Source organism: Sander vitreus, chromosome 3 (genome assembly GCF_031162955.1).
Source record: "Sander vitreus isolate 19-12246 chromosome 3, sanVit1, whole genome shotgun sequence".
Taxonomy (NCBI): domain Eukaryota; kingdom Metazoa; phylum Chordata; class Actinopteri; order Perciformes; family Percidae; genus Sander; species Sander vitreus.
In genome coordinates this window covers 10,316,822-10,333,618 of record NC_135857.1, presented here as the reverse complement: position 1 = coordinate 10,333,618, position 16,797 = coordinate 10,316,822, and the positions used below count along the sequence as shown (strand labels likewise).

Sequence of the window (16,797 nt, the reverse complement as noted above, 5' to 3'; positions counted from 1 at the left end):
ATAGTGCATTCTCAGATGGTACTTGAAAGAGACTTTGCTATTCATTTTACGTATATTCAGTGGGCAATTATTCTAATTATTGATGGCACAATAAATAACTGTTCTCTTTAAAGCATTTGATTTTGGGCGTGGTAACATCATCATCTGGCTATCATCAGCTGACCTTGTCAAATGAAAATGAACCTGATCACACCTAACAATTTGGTTATATAAGAAAACGGGTTGAGAAGAAAAGACAGTGTTTCGGAAAAATGTAGCTGTATTGAAAACCAGCCTGTTCTCTACCGTAAACCATGAGAGTCGACGGTGCATTGTAATACTAACGTGTAAATGCATCGATAATAACGATGATCCAATGATATAATAACACCGGCAGGGGTAAAAGTTCTTAAGGTACATTTTGGTGCTGTTGTACTTCAAATGCAGGACTTTTACTTGTAATAGAGTATATTTATAACTGCTGCTACTTACTTAATATGAAATATCTGAATACATCATCCCACATTGGACATTTCAACGTGAATATGAAAGGTGTTCGTCACCTAAACTCAGTTTACTTAGCCTACCTTTAATTTTGCAAAAAAAAGTTAAGACCAATCTTAACATTTATATGCTGACAGAAATGGCCATGAGCCAGATTTCCCGCATAAACACCCAATCAGTATGGCTGGTTGATAGGTTACTGCGTGTTTTTATATGGTACTCACAAACCACAGGTCATACTCATAGCATCCATAACTTTTAATCCAGCCCCCCCCCCCCGCCGAATTCACAGCACTGCATGTCCTCCTTGATAAGGCCAGTGGGACTCGCTGCCGCCAAGTGCACCATTGGGTGTCGCTGTGCGCGAAAAGTCTCCGCCGGCAGGTTTGGTCCGACCGGACCCCAACACAGTCTGAAGTGTCAGATAGTCTTGTTAACACGTGAGATATTCAGTGTATGGAAGAGAGTGAAAGAAAGGGAAACTGGGAGACAGAGGGCTGCAAAATAACACGGAAGATAATATTTGAGAGAGAGAGAGAGAGCTGGATTTGGAGGAAACTGCGGAGGACCTAATGAGGGAATGCCGAAAAGGAGAGCAGACATACGGCCAGAGCACCAGACATGAGTCCGAGGTAAGATTGCGATACGGCAGAGAGGCAGGGATGGCACTCATGCGGACGTGTGACACTGTGTCACAACGGGCGGCTTTTTAGTGGACCATGATAAGTTTGTCCAAGTTTGAGTGTATTTAATGTATTTTTGTATTGGAGCCGATGGTCCTGTAAAGCCTTCACCACAGTCAAAGCTTGATCATCTGGATCATATGGGCACGTCCCCGGCCTAAAGCTGATGGTCTCTTCGGCTATATTAGAATGTTTTCAGTTTTTTTTTTTAAATCTTGACATAGGCATATTTAAATCATCCAAGACGCTGGACGTCTTGTGGTTAGTATTTTCAACATAAGATGTAGGCGTAGTAGTAAGTACGTAATAAAATAATGTTTGAATCATTTATTTTGATACTGTATAAGATATCTGTAGAAAAAAGGGAAAATAATTGTAAAATAAATGGGAATTATTTCAAAGACAAAACAGTGTCCACAAGTGGGCTCTATGTTATGGCATACAGCTGCGTTTACTACTTATCATAAGAATATTTTGACACAAAATCCTTGATACGTTTTGAAGTTGGTAGGTAGGTTATTTAAACGTGAACGTAGGCCCTGATGTCCTTGTGTTGACAGTTTTCAGTGGACTTGTATCTGCCCATTCATAATAGGCTACACTGTCAGTGGTGCTGTCCACTCCAATACCCATGTCCAGCTGACAGCAGGTGTGTTATACCGACACACAGAGAGAGAGAGAGAGAGAGAGAGAGAGAGAGGTGTATTTAAATGTTTCAAGTGGTTTATCAAACCTCTATTTAGTTCCCACTAAGCTAGTTGTGCTCTTTAAGTGAAGCCTTTAGCCTAAGGGGGCATTAAGCCTTCAAATCTTCTCAGGGGAGGTCTGCAGGGAGGGTGAGAGACACCTTCATTTATTCATTTTACTTATTAAAACTCTTATTAAATTATTAAAACTAAAGAATACCAATTATTTGTGAATTTATTGCCTAAGTGACCCAAAAAGCAAACATGAACTGTGATTCATTTTGATTTCATTTTGGCCCTCAGTGACAACATTCAATAAAATGTGGTGGTGTTTGGGTTTGGGAGTCCAATTCCTTAAAGGTCTTGACATTTAAAGCTTTTTATCAACTCTCGATGTAACCGGCTATATTTATCATTAAACACATCTCCAAAGTTGAAGTGGGCTGCCTGATCATAAATATGCATCATATATACGTGCGCGTAGCACGGCTGCCTGTCTCTTTAAGACGACGTGTTGAGAAGTTCAAGTCGGGGTCACTTGAAGTTCCTGCCCTCGATTTTACCTTTTAGTTTTATTATAGACTGACATCACACGGGGCGCTAAAACACTTAAGGCGCATAGAGGCACCATTATCATCCCGGTGCGCGTTATTGCTCTGACTCAAAAATAGCTAAGGAAATTACTAGAAGAAGAAAAAGGAGGAAACTGATGCTGGTCTAAGCACGTATTTTTATAGGAGGGGATGAGAACGAGGGGAGAGGAGGGGCATAGACACACAGAGAAAGAGGGAGAGGGAAAGGGAGGAAAGTGGGTGGGAGGACGGACCTAAGGAGCGACAAGAAATTCATATCAATTAATAATCATAAAAAAAAAAAAAAAGTGCTGGCAGACGCGCTCGGAAAACTGGCATGGTTTTTTGGAGGCTGGCAGTTCAAAGCTGAAACGTCAGATATGACTGCTAGAGACTGCTGAGATGATCATTAAGGGAGACTTAGATCGGATGGCAGAAGACATCGGGCATGCAGGTAAGAGCTGATGTGAGCTGCACGCGCGCAGGCACCCAAACAAGAATAAGGGAGAGATGACATTTAGGTTTTTGAATGCATGAAACTGTGCATGCTGTCAGAGAGCAAATATGTTTGTTTTTTTAATTAATCCTTGATATATATATATATATATATATATATATATATATATATATATATATATATATATATATATATATATATATATCTCAGTATTGTATATCATACAAGAATTTTGATATCCACGAGGAAGGCTCCGTTTGTTCTTTTTTCACGCATTTATTTAATTCGGTTGAAAATGTGTATTTTATTCCCCTAAAAATTAATTAAGGCTTTAAGGCTACGTAGAACAGTCCATTTTGTATAAAAAAACCCCATTCCGGATCAGTCTGATGTAATGGCGAATTTAGATCGCATATTATGCTTCAACAATCAGCAAAACGACGTCAAAAGTCTCGAGTACTTAACAAGACAAGGCTCACTCACTTTGCAAAATCAGATTTTGAAACATGATTTGTTTGTTTTTTAAAAAGATCTCACCTTCGAGTTTAATTATTTTTAAAATGTTTTTTTGAACTCAAATTGAATGTAAAAGTTAAAGGGAACATGTCTCTGTCAAAAGGGAACTACAGTAGCCTGTAATAAATTGAATAAGGAAGCAGTAAAATAATAACCATGTCTCTATTGGACTAAACAGGCCCATTACTGTGTGTGTGTGTGTGTGTGTGTGTGTGTGTGTGTGTGTGTGTGTGTGTCTGTGTAATAATGTCATTCCGAACACGGACACTATAATGAATATTATAGGGATATTTTGTGGTGGATTTTTTTAAGTGCATGAATTTCTGGTTTCCTTTATAAAAAGAGAGCTTTTATATAAGCGTGTATGAAAGAGAAGTGTCTCAGTGCTGTTGACAGCTCTGAAGGAGGAACAGCTGTCTGATGCGATGCACCTTGAAGTACAGGTCGGTTTCTGGAGGGGATTTAAAAGCTCTTTTGGCGGAGATAAGGTGAAGGTTTAAAGGATGAGGCGCTGCAGCTCGACTGTACATTAGAAGAGTAAAGAGTGAAAGAGTTTAGAGACGCAGAGAGGACGCGTCCTCTCGACACACAGAGTCAGCGGACTAATGCTGTGCTTGCAAAACGGGACGTGAAGTAGTACTCAGATGTTACGCAGTGAACTTCAAATCCCGGGGAAAATGTAATGTCATTTTCCAGAAGAAATTAGAAAATAGTGCAACTATAAAAAAAAAAATGTTGTAAAACCTGCACGGCATAAAAAGGATTGTTATCCAAAACCAAAAGACAATTTATCCCGTTAATAAGCCTACTTAAATAGGCATTATGTGTCGATTATAACCATGTGATATGAATATGATTATTCGTGATCTGCTGTTTAAATGAACGGTTACCTCGGCATCAAGATTAAGACGCACTTCCGACACTATTTCATAAATGTGTGATGATTTTTAGATACGCGATTACAGTAATCAAACAGGAAATCGACTCTGACTCCCCATGATGTTTGCTGACCTGCCTAAAAGTCGACTTATTAGTCACCATTATTAGTGCTACTGCTCGGTCTGCGCTTCAGAATGCAGTTTTTTTTCTTCAACTTCAACTTCATTGAGAAACTCAGTCTGTTATTTAATGCATGAAATGCCCTCTTGTGAGTCACAAAAATGACAAAAATAAAATAAATGACTAAAAGTAATACAAAACTACAGTAAAATATCTTCTTGCACGTTTACACTGATGCTGTATTGCAGTGTTGCCTCATAAATTGAACATGGGACGGTGTATGAACGTGGTCAAATGAGTTCTAAAATAAACAAGGCTCCATGAGCATGGGCTGCAAATTGAAATGAAGAAAATAAAATGTCAACACAACGTTTTAAGCAGATGTCTGGAGTGTTTGTGTGATGGAGGCTGCATGTAGAGGTATGGACGTTAATAGTCTCCTGCTTCACCCCAAACCCCAAAAGTGACAAAACAGACTGAACACAGCATCAGTGGATATTAATCTAATGCAAATAACTGAATGTCATCCCTGTAAACTACATCCCCATCATCTAAGTTTCCTCGGCATGTTGACGGGTCATTAAAAAAAAAGAAGAATGTTATCTGATGGAAACAGCCGTGCATCCCAGAAGGACTCGAGTATACTTCTCTCAGGACTGTATGTGCAACTTAGAAAAATGATTTCATTTAGCCCTTTTAACACAACAAACTAACAAAACAAGGCGCAAAACAGGCTTTCAATGTGCTTATGAGAACATGAGCCTATATATGTAGCAGGCTTGCTCTAAGATGTGTCCTCTGACTAAATATCATTGCAATCATACATGGCTTCCTAACAGGATGCAGTGAGCTTACACATGCCCTCCAGATCAAGACTTTTATGAAACATGTTTTTCTGTGGCATTTCACTTTTTGTCAGTATAGGCTACATCAAACAGGGGCGCTCAGATATTTTAAAAGACAAATTGTAGCTTCTCAAAAGACTCATTGGGATCACAAGGAGAAAAAAAGAAGAAGACTCTTATTGTCCTGATGGGAAACCCACAGCCACCTTGACTGTTGTTACCACAATAATTTGTTGTATGCACAGCACATTGCAGGTGCACAGAAATGTTGCTTTGTGCATGAGATTTTTTTTCTTCTCTTGTATCACAAACGATTTTACAAAACATGGCAAGGATATATAAAATGTGGATTTGAAATGTTTTAGAAGCCCTGTTTAAAAAAACAAAATGTCTTCATAAATCAGGATAAAAAAGAAGGCTTCATTTTCTGTTATGCTGAGTGATGCAAATGAACCGTGTCGCATAATACGGCGCTGTAGACCTCATACAGACGGGAATCTACTGATTGTGTGTGTGTGTGTTTGTGTGTGTGTGAGTACACAAAGTGTCACCGTGCTCGGCACAGTAACCAGTAACAGTAAGCTAAACACTCCTGGATGCGATGGAGACTGCAAAAGTTCAACACGTTGTGGAAAGTACTATTTCTCATATCGCCCTCATTTCTAAACATGTTTGATCTGACCGAACGCTGAAATTTATAGTAAAATATGGCCGCAGAGTAATCAGAGCCAGACAGAAACCAGAAGTGGAAACACTTTAGATGACAACTGGGGACATGATGGAACGTAAATCCACCTAAACCTGTCTTACCCGCCTTTTTATTCATAGCCTTTTTTTCCCTTTCTTCTTTTGTTTGTTTTAGAAATTCATGACCAGATAATAAGTAATAAATAGCATACGAGTCATACGTATAGATATGAGGACAGCACCTTTGGAATTTTTTTTTTTTTATAAAACTTGTATTTAAAAGATATTTCTTTTCATTTTTTGATTTCTACTCACGATCACGTGCTGGACGTCATACTTATACTGCCTTTTCATTTTCTGTTTCATCAGTGATGACATTTCCGCCTGATGCTGACCATGCAATTACAAAAATACACCGCTTAAACTCTACTAGGGAGTAACCCTGATTTCTTTAGGACTATTGTCAACGATGCATTGTAAGAGAAGATAATGGTGACATGACTCTTTGTTCAGGATTCTCCAGAATTCCCTAGTAACTCACTCGTGAAGGTTTATTTTACTTAAATTCATACTTCCCTATTCTTGTGCTGAGCGTGTAAACTGAATGAAATAAACAAGAAGTGAATGAGCTGGTGTCAGGAAGACCATGATCAGACGGATGACATGATATTTATTTAGTAGCTTGTTTCCCACAAGTGAGACTAAGCCCTTAGGGACAGTTGAGATGTGTAATCTCATAAGTAAACTATCCTCAGATGCCACTGATTGAACAATACATTGTGTGTCATGCATGCAGCTCATATAGTTTATTTTAGGCTCGATGGAACAATTAGTGTTGATATTTGAGAGTGTGTGTGTGTGTGTGTGTGTGTTTGTGTATGCGTGCGTGCGTGTGTGCATTAGATCCCTGGAGCTCATCATAATGTAAAATATTGAACCATGTTACGTTGATTTACATCCTGTGCGCTCAGTGCTCCTTATATGACTGGGCAGAAAGGGGAGCTGAAAGACCTATCTTTTTTTGGATGTGTCCGTCCACCACAGGTTTATACCTGCTGTTCCTCATACTTGTGAAACATTCATCCCTTTGCTTTGTTTAAAAACTCCACTTGTGGAATACTTTATCAGGAAGCCAGTGGTTACAAAATATCTATCTGCTGTTCACTGAATTTTGTTTTTTTCCCTTTCTTTTTGCTCGCTGCAGAGGAAGTGAATGCGTAGACTTGAATTTCTGATAATGAGAAAACCATTGCAGCCGCTCACCTTCAGCAAAAGTTCACTCCTACCAAGTGGCCTTCATGTGCACTTTGATCTTTACTCCGTGCATGTTCCATCAAGTGGAATCTATGAATTAAACATGATTATGTAAACTGTAACTGTTATAACTGTTTGCATAAAAATGCTATTTAATTAAGTGATGTTTTGTGATTCAAAATAAAATCTGTTATAAATAAATTAATCTATATTAATCCTCACAAATATGCAATGCATATGCAAGGGATATTTTTGTTTCCATATTATTCCTAAAAATTCCTTTACTTTTATGTTGGCAATCCAATCTTTTGGCACTCAAACCTCTCAAATATATTTTAATATATTCTGATGTGTAAATCATAGATTTGATAGAGTGAAAATGCAACAACAATTATTCTGATGGTGCAGAAAATGACACATTAATTGTGTTTTTGTGCATCGAAATGCTGACTGCCGCATGATGTTTTACAGATATCTGTTGTTGCAGGTGGCGGACTGAAGACGATGCTGGATGCCATGGACGTTCCAAGTCATGCTAGGGATCTCCTCCTGCAGCTCAACAGCCAACGAACCAAAGGCTTCCTGTGTGATGTTATCATTGTGGTGCAGAACGCCCTCTTCAGAGCTCACAAGAACATTCTGGCTGCCAGCAGCCTCTACTTGAAATCTTTGGTGGTCCATGACAATCTCATCAACCTCGACCACGAGATGGTGAGTCCAGGGGTCTTCAGGGTCATTCTGGACTACATCTACACAGGCCGCCTCAGTGAGGGAGACCCCACTTCTCCCACTGAACCCAATCTAGGGGCTGTCTTGGCAGCAGCCAGCTACCTTCAGCTGCTTGACTTAGTGGCTTTGTGCAAAAAGAAGCTGAAAAGAAATGGCAAGTACCCTCCCCGCCCAGGTCCTGCATTTCTGCCCTACCCAAAGATGGGGCCCAATAATATGGGTTTAGGGAGTGGTGGCAGGTATAGGATTTCTACTCCTGTCATTCAGTCCTGCCCTCCAGGAGGAATTTTAAATAACAATGCAACCCGAGTATCACCACTAGAGGAGCTAGTTCCCCATCGACTAGCCGTTCATGCTGCGGAACTGTATGCTCCCACCTCCATCCAGGGCTCTCAGGTGTTCCCGTCCCTGCAGTCAGCTCTGCCTGCCCATATTGGGCGCTCAGCCCACCCTGAGAGGAACTGCTCCCCCAGCTATGGCCTTGATCTCTCCAAGAAAAGCCCCAACTCCCAGTCTCAGCACACACCCTCTCAATCCCATCTGGCAAACACTCACAACGATGAGGAGCGAGACGGGACTCTGAGCGGACGCACTAGTCCCATACAGGGGACGAATGGAAGGGCCTTCCCCTCAGAAAAAATGGAGTCGACTGACCAGGCAAGCTCCCTCACTCCTCCACCATTTCTCCATCACAACCAGCCTCTTGGCCCACACCTCCCCCACCTGCACCGCTCAGGCTCCCAGGGAAGAGATCGCTACCCATGCCTCCCCAGCCCTGACACCCCCACAGAGGGTGGAGAGGCAGGCAGAGATATGGGAAACATCTACCGCTGGGTGAAACATGAGCCACTCTCATACACAGCTGAAGATGAAGATGAGGATGAGGACGAGGAAGAAGCGGGGGAAAATGGAGAACAGCATCATAACCACCACAAGGCCGGGGAGGAGAGTGAAGGAGCCGACGACAAGAGCGGGTCAGGCACAGAGGAGACGGGCAGTAGTGAAGGCCGCCCGTCCCCTTCTGGACCAATGGGGAGGTTCCACATACCGTATGAGCCAGAGAGCTTCGGGGACAATCTGTATGTCTGCATTCCCTGTGACAAAGGCTTTCCGAGCTCAGAGCAGCTCAATGCACATGTGGAGACACACACGGAAGAAGAGCTGTACGGCAACTCTGGTGGGGAGATGGGCAACAGCAATAACGGCAGTACCAAAAACATGAGCAGTAATACAAACGGTTATGGGAGCCTGAACAGCTGCAACAGTTTGAACAGTATGTCCCACCTGGAGACCAAGTCCAGCCAGGGGCTGAGTTCAGGGGGCATCGGGGAGATGATCCGACCCTACCGCTGTTCCTCCTGTGAGAAGTCCTACAAAGATCCAGCCACTTTGCGCCAGCATGAGAAGACCCACTGGCTGACCCGGCCTTACCCCTGCAGCATCTGTGGCAAGAAGTTCACGCAGCGCGGCACCATGACGCGCCACATGCGTAGCCACCTTGGCCTTAAACCTTTTGCCTGCGACTCCTGTGGCATGCGCTTCACCCGCCAGTATCGCCTAACCGAGCACATGCGCATCCACTCAGGGGAGAAGCCCTACGAATGTCAGGTGTGCGGAGGGAAGTTCGCTCAGCAGCGCAACCTCATCAGCCACATGAAGATGCACAGCAGTGGAGGGACTGCAGGGGGCCTGACCGCAGATGGGAAACTGAAGCTGGACTTTGCTGAGGGCATCTATCCTCTGAGTAAATATGCAGCAGAGCATTTGGGGCTGAAGCAGGAGAAGGCCAATGAGCTTCTCATCCAAGCCCAGCAGCAACTGGTAGCTGATGCAAAGGTCATGGAAAGCCTCTACCCGCTGTCCAAACTGGCCTCGGAGCACCTGGGCCTCACCCACGACAAGATGGATGTCCTGGGACAACCCCTCCCCCCTCCTCCACAGGCCCTGTCTGAAGCCCGCACCATTGACCGCTACTCACCCAGCTAAGACCACATGACCTGTATAAATGGCAGTCACCAGTAGATCTGTGCACACATAACTTGCAGTATTCTAAAGCCATTCACCTCAACACAATATCTCCTCTGCACCTCAGACTCAGTCCAGGAGGAATTGGTCTGCTCATGCAGACCAAAAGGTGTAGACTCTAAGTGCCTTTCTATGCATCTAATGTATCTTAAAGTCCTCCTTCATAAAGGAGCTCTGTGCTATTCCGTGACCAAGAGACACTCACTCAAAGAAGTCCAGTATTTATGTACAGTGTATGCAAACAAACTTTAAAAGAAAAAAAATTACAGCCATTGAGCCAAAGTGACAAATTGAAAACCAAAATGAAATTGTTTTATTTATTTTTTGTATTTTGGTGAAATCCAAAGAGAAACTGTTGCAAGGAAATGTTGCAATCTGACCCTAAACCTGTGTACTATTAAGTATCATCAGTGTACAAAAAAAAGAAAAAAGCACATAAGGACAAGATTCAGGGTTTGAGTCCAGACCTGAGCGGAACCTTTACCAAATGAATAAGCCAACTCTTCTGGACTTTAAAGTAATGGGAGGATATATTTTTTCTTTTCTTTTTTTTTTTCTTCTGTTTTTGGGGTACTGGATCATTTATGTATCCCAGCTTCTCCAAATCATGCTCCTGCTTCCCAAATCGCAAGGGAATGACTGGCATCTGGGTAAAGTCTCCTCTGTTTTATTTTCTCCACATTTTTAAAAAGTAACCCACTACCCCACATATTTGTGCGGATAAAGACTCATGCTATGTGACAGTAATGGTAGCTTAATCAGCCTTACAGCGTGTAACCCTTCTTGACCTAAAACGTTTTTTAAAGCATTTTGACTAACATCCCTTTCAGTTGTTATCGAGATGCAATAAGCAAAGCCCTGTGATCTCATAACTGGGACACGATTGCACATACCCAACTGATGACACACTAATCCCTGTTTATGATGAGCGTAGCTTCATCTCACGGCGTAGACGAAGCATGGGTGTTGCCTCTGACATCGTGTAATACAATTTACAATTATAGATGCAGCCGAGCAGAGAGGCAGGGACGAGGTCAGAATGAATGGCACAGAAATCTGTCATTTACTTTCAACAGCAATTACTCTATTCACAGCAGCCTGATGATTAATCGTGTAGCGACGGTAGTCAGATGTCGCGTCGCCGCAGCTCCACTGTCCCACCTCTCATTAGACCTCCCTCCCCTGCAGTCTGTTGTCTGGGAGCCCTGCTACTGTTGACAGGCCAAAGTGAGTGCTGTACTCAGCCCTTTGCCTTAAAAGCGCTTCACTCCACTCACCCCACACACATATACACTCCCTCCCCCTCCCCACACACACACACACACACACACACACACACATAGCGAGCTGTTAATCTGTCCGTGATATGAACATAAGAAGGGGTTTGTGGGTCGTCCCTGGAAGCCAGTGGGTGAACAGTACACCCCAGCTGCTGTGCTTCAGCAATCCCTGTGAAATCTCACTTTCTCCCGGACAATTCCCACTGCTCGCCGGCACGATGTCCCATTTCATGCCTGCCATCTTACCCCTCTGATCCACTTATTAACAACATATCCAAGCCGAGCGAATGTCTCCCTGCCCAGCCTCCCTTTCCCCGCTTGTATCAAACGTGAAAACAAAGAATGACATATTTCTGTGTTGGCTGACCAGCCGTTCCTCCAGCTTGAAAACAAAAGAGCACTTAAAAGGTTGCGGGTTGACGGCACATTTTTGTCTTTAAAATGTTTATTCCAAAGAACGTGCTGGCCTTTGGTTTTCTTTTACCACTTTTACTGGTCCTTGATTCAGATTAGAAATGTCTGACCACTATAGTGCCAATGCCAACCTCAGTGGGTGAATGTGAAGACTAAAGCCATAAATACACTGTGATAGAGGTAGTGAATCCTAAAGGCTTAAAAGAAAAAAATACAGAGACAATGTGCCTGACTTTTGGGATTGTTATTCTTTAAATGTAACAATAATTTAAGGGCTTCTTCTCTGTAGCATATGATCATATCAAACATGTGGTTTTCTGTCACTTTTTAAAAACATTTTTTTTTTTATTTGAACTGAAAGCTGCGCACGAGAAACTGGTGCTTACCTCAGGACTGAACCCAGCATGGGGACGCTAAGCTTTACTAAACCTTCCAATTACAATGTCAACACACACACTTTTTTTATTTTCTTATCAACAGGGCAGTTGTCCTGTGTTAAACCTGTGTTTTTTTCTGTGTTTATACATTTCTTGTTTTATGGTGAAGAGATAACATGTGATATTAACATTTTCTTTGTTTTTATTTTTTACTATGCGGTATACATTTTCTATTGTGTTGTCCTCAAAGAGGCTTGTGCTGGTATGACCAATTCCAATTGTTATAACATAAGGCAAAGTCATTTTGGTCGCATTTTAACTGGCTGTTTGTGAATTTCTGAACCACACTTTAGCGAGCATGATGGATTTGATCTTTGGTTTCAACCACACAGAATATTCTCAGTATTTCCCTAAACAGACGAACAGTGGCTTCAGAGGGCGAGTATGAAAAGTCGCCTCATATTTCTCCAGAGGTTAGTGAACTTGCAATGACGAGAGCCAGACTGAGGCCGTATACATGCACACAAACACACAGGAAGCCAGCTTGTTTTGGATGATGCTTCAAGTTTTGGGACTCATTTGTCAAGCTCTGTAACAAAAAAAGCAAAGATAGGCTAAACGAAACATTATTTACAACTTTGTCCACAAGCAAGTGCATACGTGTTAAAAATGTACAGTAGGCGGATGTCAGTCGTGGGACTTTCAGTCCCCTCACTCTTTCTCATTCACTTGTTTAAATGAAAATCTGTCTCCTCCTTTTTCCCTGCCTTACACCATTAAAATAACACAAAGTGTTTCCACTGTCACTCCAAATCTGTGCAGGAGGGAAGAGCAAGATAATGGCTGAACATTTCTGTAGGATGTGCACAGTTTAAAATTTGCTTAATTGCATTAATGCATTAATGACAGACAGAGGGGGAGGAGGGTTGTGTATCTATAGAAAAGGGAAGCGTTTGCTTGTCTGTTTGTACGTCCCTGTGCCATTCGAGCGTATGAAGGGCTGTTAATGCGAGTCCTGGGAATAGGGTCGGTGTGAAGGAGAAGAGCTGAGGAGCAGGAAGTGAACTTTTGGCTGGTGTGTTGTGTTGAGCAGGATGTGCCGTGTGCTTCTGCTCAGAGGCAGATAGAGAGACGGAGAATGGGGAGGGAGAGGAGCAGGGAGAGCGCAGCAGGGTGGACGCAAGCCATTGTCTCAGTATGAAAGCCTGTTCGTACTTCTAAAACTCTCCATTCAGAAAACAAGTTGACTGTATCTTCTCTTTTCCTTCCCCTTTTATGCTCTTTGGGAATAGACCTCTGCTCAGTATCACGGTGATGCGACATCATGGGCTTTCAAGGGCTGCATGGCGAGGAAGCCATTTAAACATTTTGTACAATTTGGGGATTGTTTTTTTTATTTTTTAAATTGGGACAGCGCTGATCAATATGAAGGGCCTAGAAACTGTAATGTAATTCATAATTTAGAAAATGGCAGTATTTTTATTGCTCTGTGGTTGATTCAATTAGTAACATTACAAGAGTCTTGTTTCAATTTGCTGGTGTAGCCACTTGCCCCGTGGGGTTTTATGCCATAATGCCTTTGTTAACGTTATTTATATGACACACCAGCCCAGAAAACCTCCCATTGCCACCAAAGTGGTTTTGATGAAGATGTTTAGAAAGTAATAAACTTAGGCATTCAAAACAATTTATTAGTTACATCAATTGATATAATGAAAATGAACCAATGCAAATATAAATGAGTGCAGCGAGACAAACCACCAACTATGAGATGTGGGTTGATCATTTTATTTTATTTTTTAGGCCACTTCATTCCTTTCTAATGTTGTTATGGCAACCATCCCAGACCTGTAACTTTTGCAACACTAACAGTATAGATGTAAAAAATGTCTGGATGAGTTCCAGTGGCCCCGTGTAGACCAAAAAAGGATTTAGGTTTAATGTTGAAAAATGTAAAGCATGCCTTAAAGCTCTCTATCAGCAGCAGCGGGCCGAGGTCACCTATGTGACTCTGACAGGCTAAATAGTCCTGATCTGCAATCATACCGCTGTTTGACATTTACTGTGTTTCCCGATGTGTGCCAAAAAGACTGAAGCACTTAGCTGACATCGCGGATGCTCAAAACAAAACTCAGCGACAATCTTAGTAGTTTGTAGTTTTGTAGTTTGTCGAGCTAAGCTTCTGACCAACTTTGACTTTGCCTTAAAAAGCCATTATCTAAGTGGCTAATCTTGAGAGCACAGCGGAGACATGCCACTATTTTCCAGTGTACATATTTGTTTGTTTTTTTATGAGGACTCATGTTCAAATGTAAGCTAGAGCCAAATAATATCAATAATCAAGGCTTTTTTTTGGCGTTGAAACCAAAAACTGCCCCTTAAGTCAACCAATACAAATGTGTCTTCAATATAACAAGCATCGATGATTCTGCAACAACTTGTATGCGTGCGTGTGTGCCTGTGTGATTGTGTAGGTCTTCGGATGTGTCCACATAGTGCACCTGTCTGTCTACAAGTCTGAACGCCTTTCCCACAGTGTAGCAGAGAGAGATTCTACACTTTCAAGAGTCTTTATTACAAGCAGCTGCTTTAGATTATTTCCCCGAACTGCACTTTTCTGGAAAGATCATTGCATTGTGATTTTTTATTACTCTTATGATTCCCCTAGAAGTCCCACAATTGCCTTTTCATCTGGCACTTTGCTGTCCTCCTCTTCCTCCCTCCAAGAGCAGAGCTTGGCCACGCTCGTTCGCCGCCCTTGTTACCTCGAAGCACAGCTTCCATGCTCACCTCTCTCTGTCCCTTCTCTCTTCTTACACTCAACACAAACCGCTGACCCACAGCGCCCGCTGCCTCCCTCCTCTCCCCTGATCCACTTACTTCCAGCTGTTTTTCATGCTGAAGAAGACAGTTGTCTAAATGTTTATGTGAAGAGCTACTTTCTTTTTCTTTAAGCCCTGATCAATTTCCAAAATGAACTTTGTGGCATGTGTTAAAATACAGCAGATGACGGGCCAAATATTTATATATATATATATATATATATATAAAAAAGGTTATTGTACTGTGATCCTCAAGCCAAGAAACGGCTTACAAAGGGAGATTAAAGACAGCATATCGTTGTAGAGGAAATGCAGAATAATGTGAGGGAAAATGTTCAGGGGAAAATATGCTCAGAAAGATGCCAGTAAAGTAAACATGTATGAAATTGCACAATTGAGCCGGGCCTTGGCTGCACCAGCCAAGTCATGTACTGAGATGGAGAGAACAAGTAAGGGAGAGGAGTTGAGAGGAACAGAAACAAAGAGAAAAGTAGCCTGTGCTTGATCCTGGTTGCTTTGTGAGTCTCTTCTTGCCCCCCCCCACCCCCACCTCATTCTGTGATTCACTCTATTTCATTTCCCTCTTTTACGAAATTATCTTGTGAGGAAATGAAGTTTTTCCCTTTAATTGTTCATTGCTGCAGGTCATTTTATGTTAATGTTCATGTCAGCGTGCCCTCAGAGATGTCATCCTTTTCCCAGACCTAACAATTATCGCCCAATCAGCCACGACCCACAGTAGGCTCTTTGTAGTTTAATAGGGAAGGGGGGGGGGTTCTGGCTGCCCGTGTCTTCTTCCATCTGTTTATCTTGGACCTCTGTTTCTGTCTCTACCATAAACCAATGCAAGACAGACTAAGTGGATTTTGGCTTGAATCTTTTAGTTTACAGTGTACAAACATAGACAAACAAAGAGCAATGACAAAACATGCAGGAATTTGAACGAGCGATAGTTGGTCAAGGAGAACATTTGATTGTATATCGCACGCACGCACGCACGATCGCGCACACGCATGCATGCACGCACGCACGCACAACTGGAAGGCAGACTGCTGCTCTAGATTAGGTCAGATTAAATTAGGTTTCCCTGCTCCGTTTGGAGTGTCGCTTCTTGTAGAAAAAGCCATTATTAAAGAAAAGGTGATTCCACTGACGGCTTCCACCCAACACACTAAAACCTGTGCCAAAATATTACAGAGCCTCAGGGTCTCACCACACACACACACACACACACACACACACACACACACACACACACACACACACACACACACACACACACAAATCTATTCTGGTTTTGCAAAAAGTGTAGAGATGACGGATTATGATCTAATAAAGATCAATGTGATGTTTTGAGGTGGTTGTACCCGACTGATTGATGTTCACGGATAAGAAAGTTCAGCAGTAACACAGACTGCCACGCAGACAGTAGTAGCTGCGGATAGATGGAAAATATATATGTGTACATGTCAGAATACATACATCACAAATTTACAATGGAAATGAGATTTTTTCAGTGGAAGACAGGATCTTATTTCAGCAGGCATGAAGCAGAAACGTCAATAATGTCCGGTGTTTCCTTTTGTGGTTTTACAAGAGTTTATAGTACCATAAAAAAACCAATTAAAAGCAATACATTAAACCAAACAGTATTTTTGCATTTTCTGCATTTCATTGTCAATATTGATCATACTTTGCTTTAGTGAAATGAATGTATTTATTGCATGTCAAAATGTTTTATAGTAAATTTTTCTGTAAATTTCAATTGTGGGTTTTTTTTTTTGTTTTTTTGTTTTTTTTTAATGATGGTGTCTTCATAAAATCATGTTGATAAGGCTTTTATTTTTTTAAAAGCCAATGTGAAAAAAATGTCATGTTTGTTTTGTTTGTTACTATACTCAAAATCAACTTGGCAATAAAGTGAATTGCATAACGGATTTACAAGAAAATGTGTCATTATTTAATTTA

At 41.8% G+C, this 16,797-nt stretch overlaps 1 protein-coding gene across 4 annotated transcripts; it reads left to right on the top strand.

Annotated features, from left to right (window-relative positions):
- The first annotated feature begins 912 nt into the window (after positions 1-912).
- On the top strand, positions 913-15,017 carry hic1 (hypermethylated in cancer 1). 4 transcript variants are annotated; one of them, XM_078245926.1, is made up of 2 exons: positions 913-1,115; positions 7,670-15,017. In XM_078245926.1, the coding sequence occupies exon 2, from the start codon at positions 7,687-7,689 to the stop codon at positions 9,895-9,897; it is 2,211 nt and encodes a 736-aa protein (XP_078102052.1). In that variant the 5' UTR covers positions 913-1,115; positions 7,670-7,686; the 3' UTR covers positions 9,898-15,017. The 4 variants fall into 4 exon arrangements, with proteins under 4 accessions (XP_078102052.1, XP_078102048.1, XP_078102049.1 ...); XM_078245922.1 differs by having other exon boundaries at positions 7,654-15,017; XM_078245923.1 differs by lacking the exon at positions 913-1,115 and adding an exon at positions 2,680-2,878.
- Positions 15,018-16,797: the final 1,780 nt, after the last annotated feature.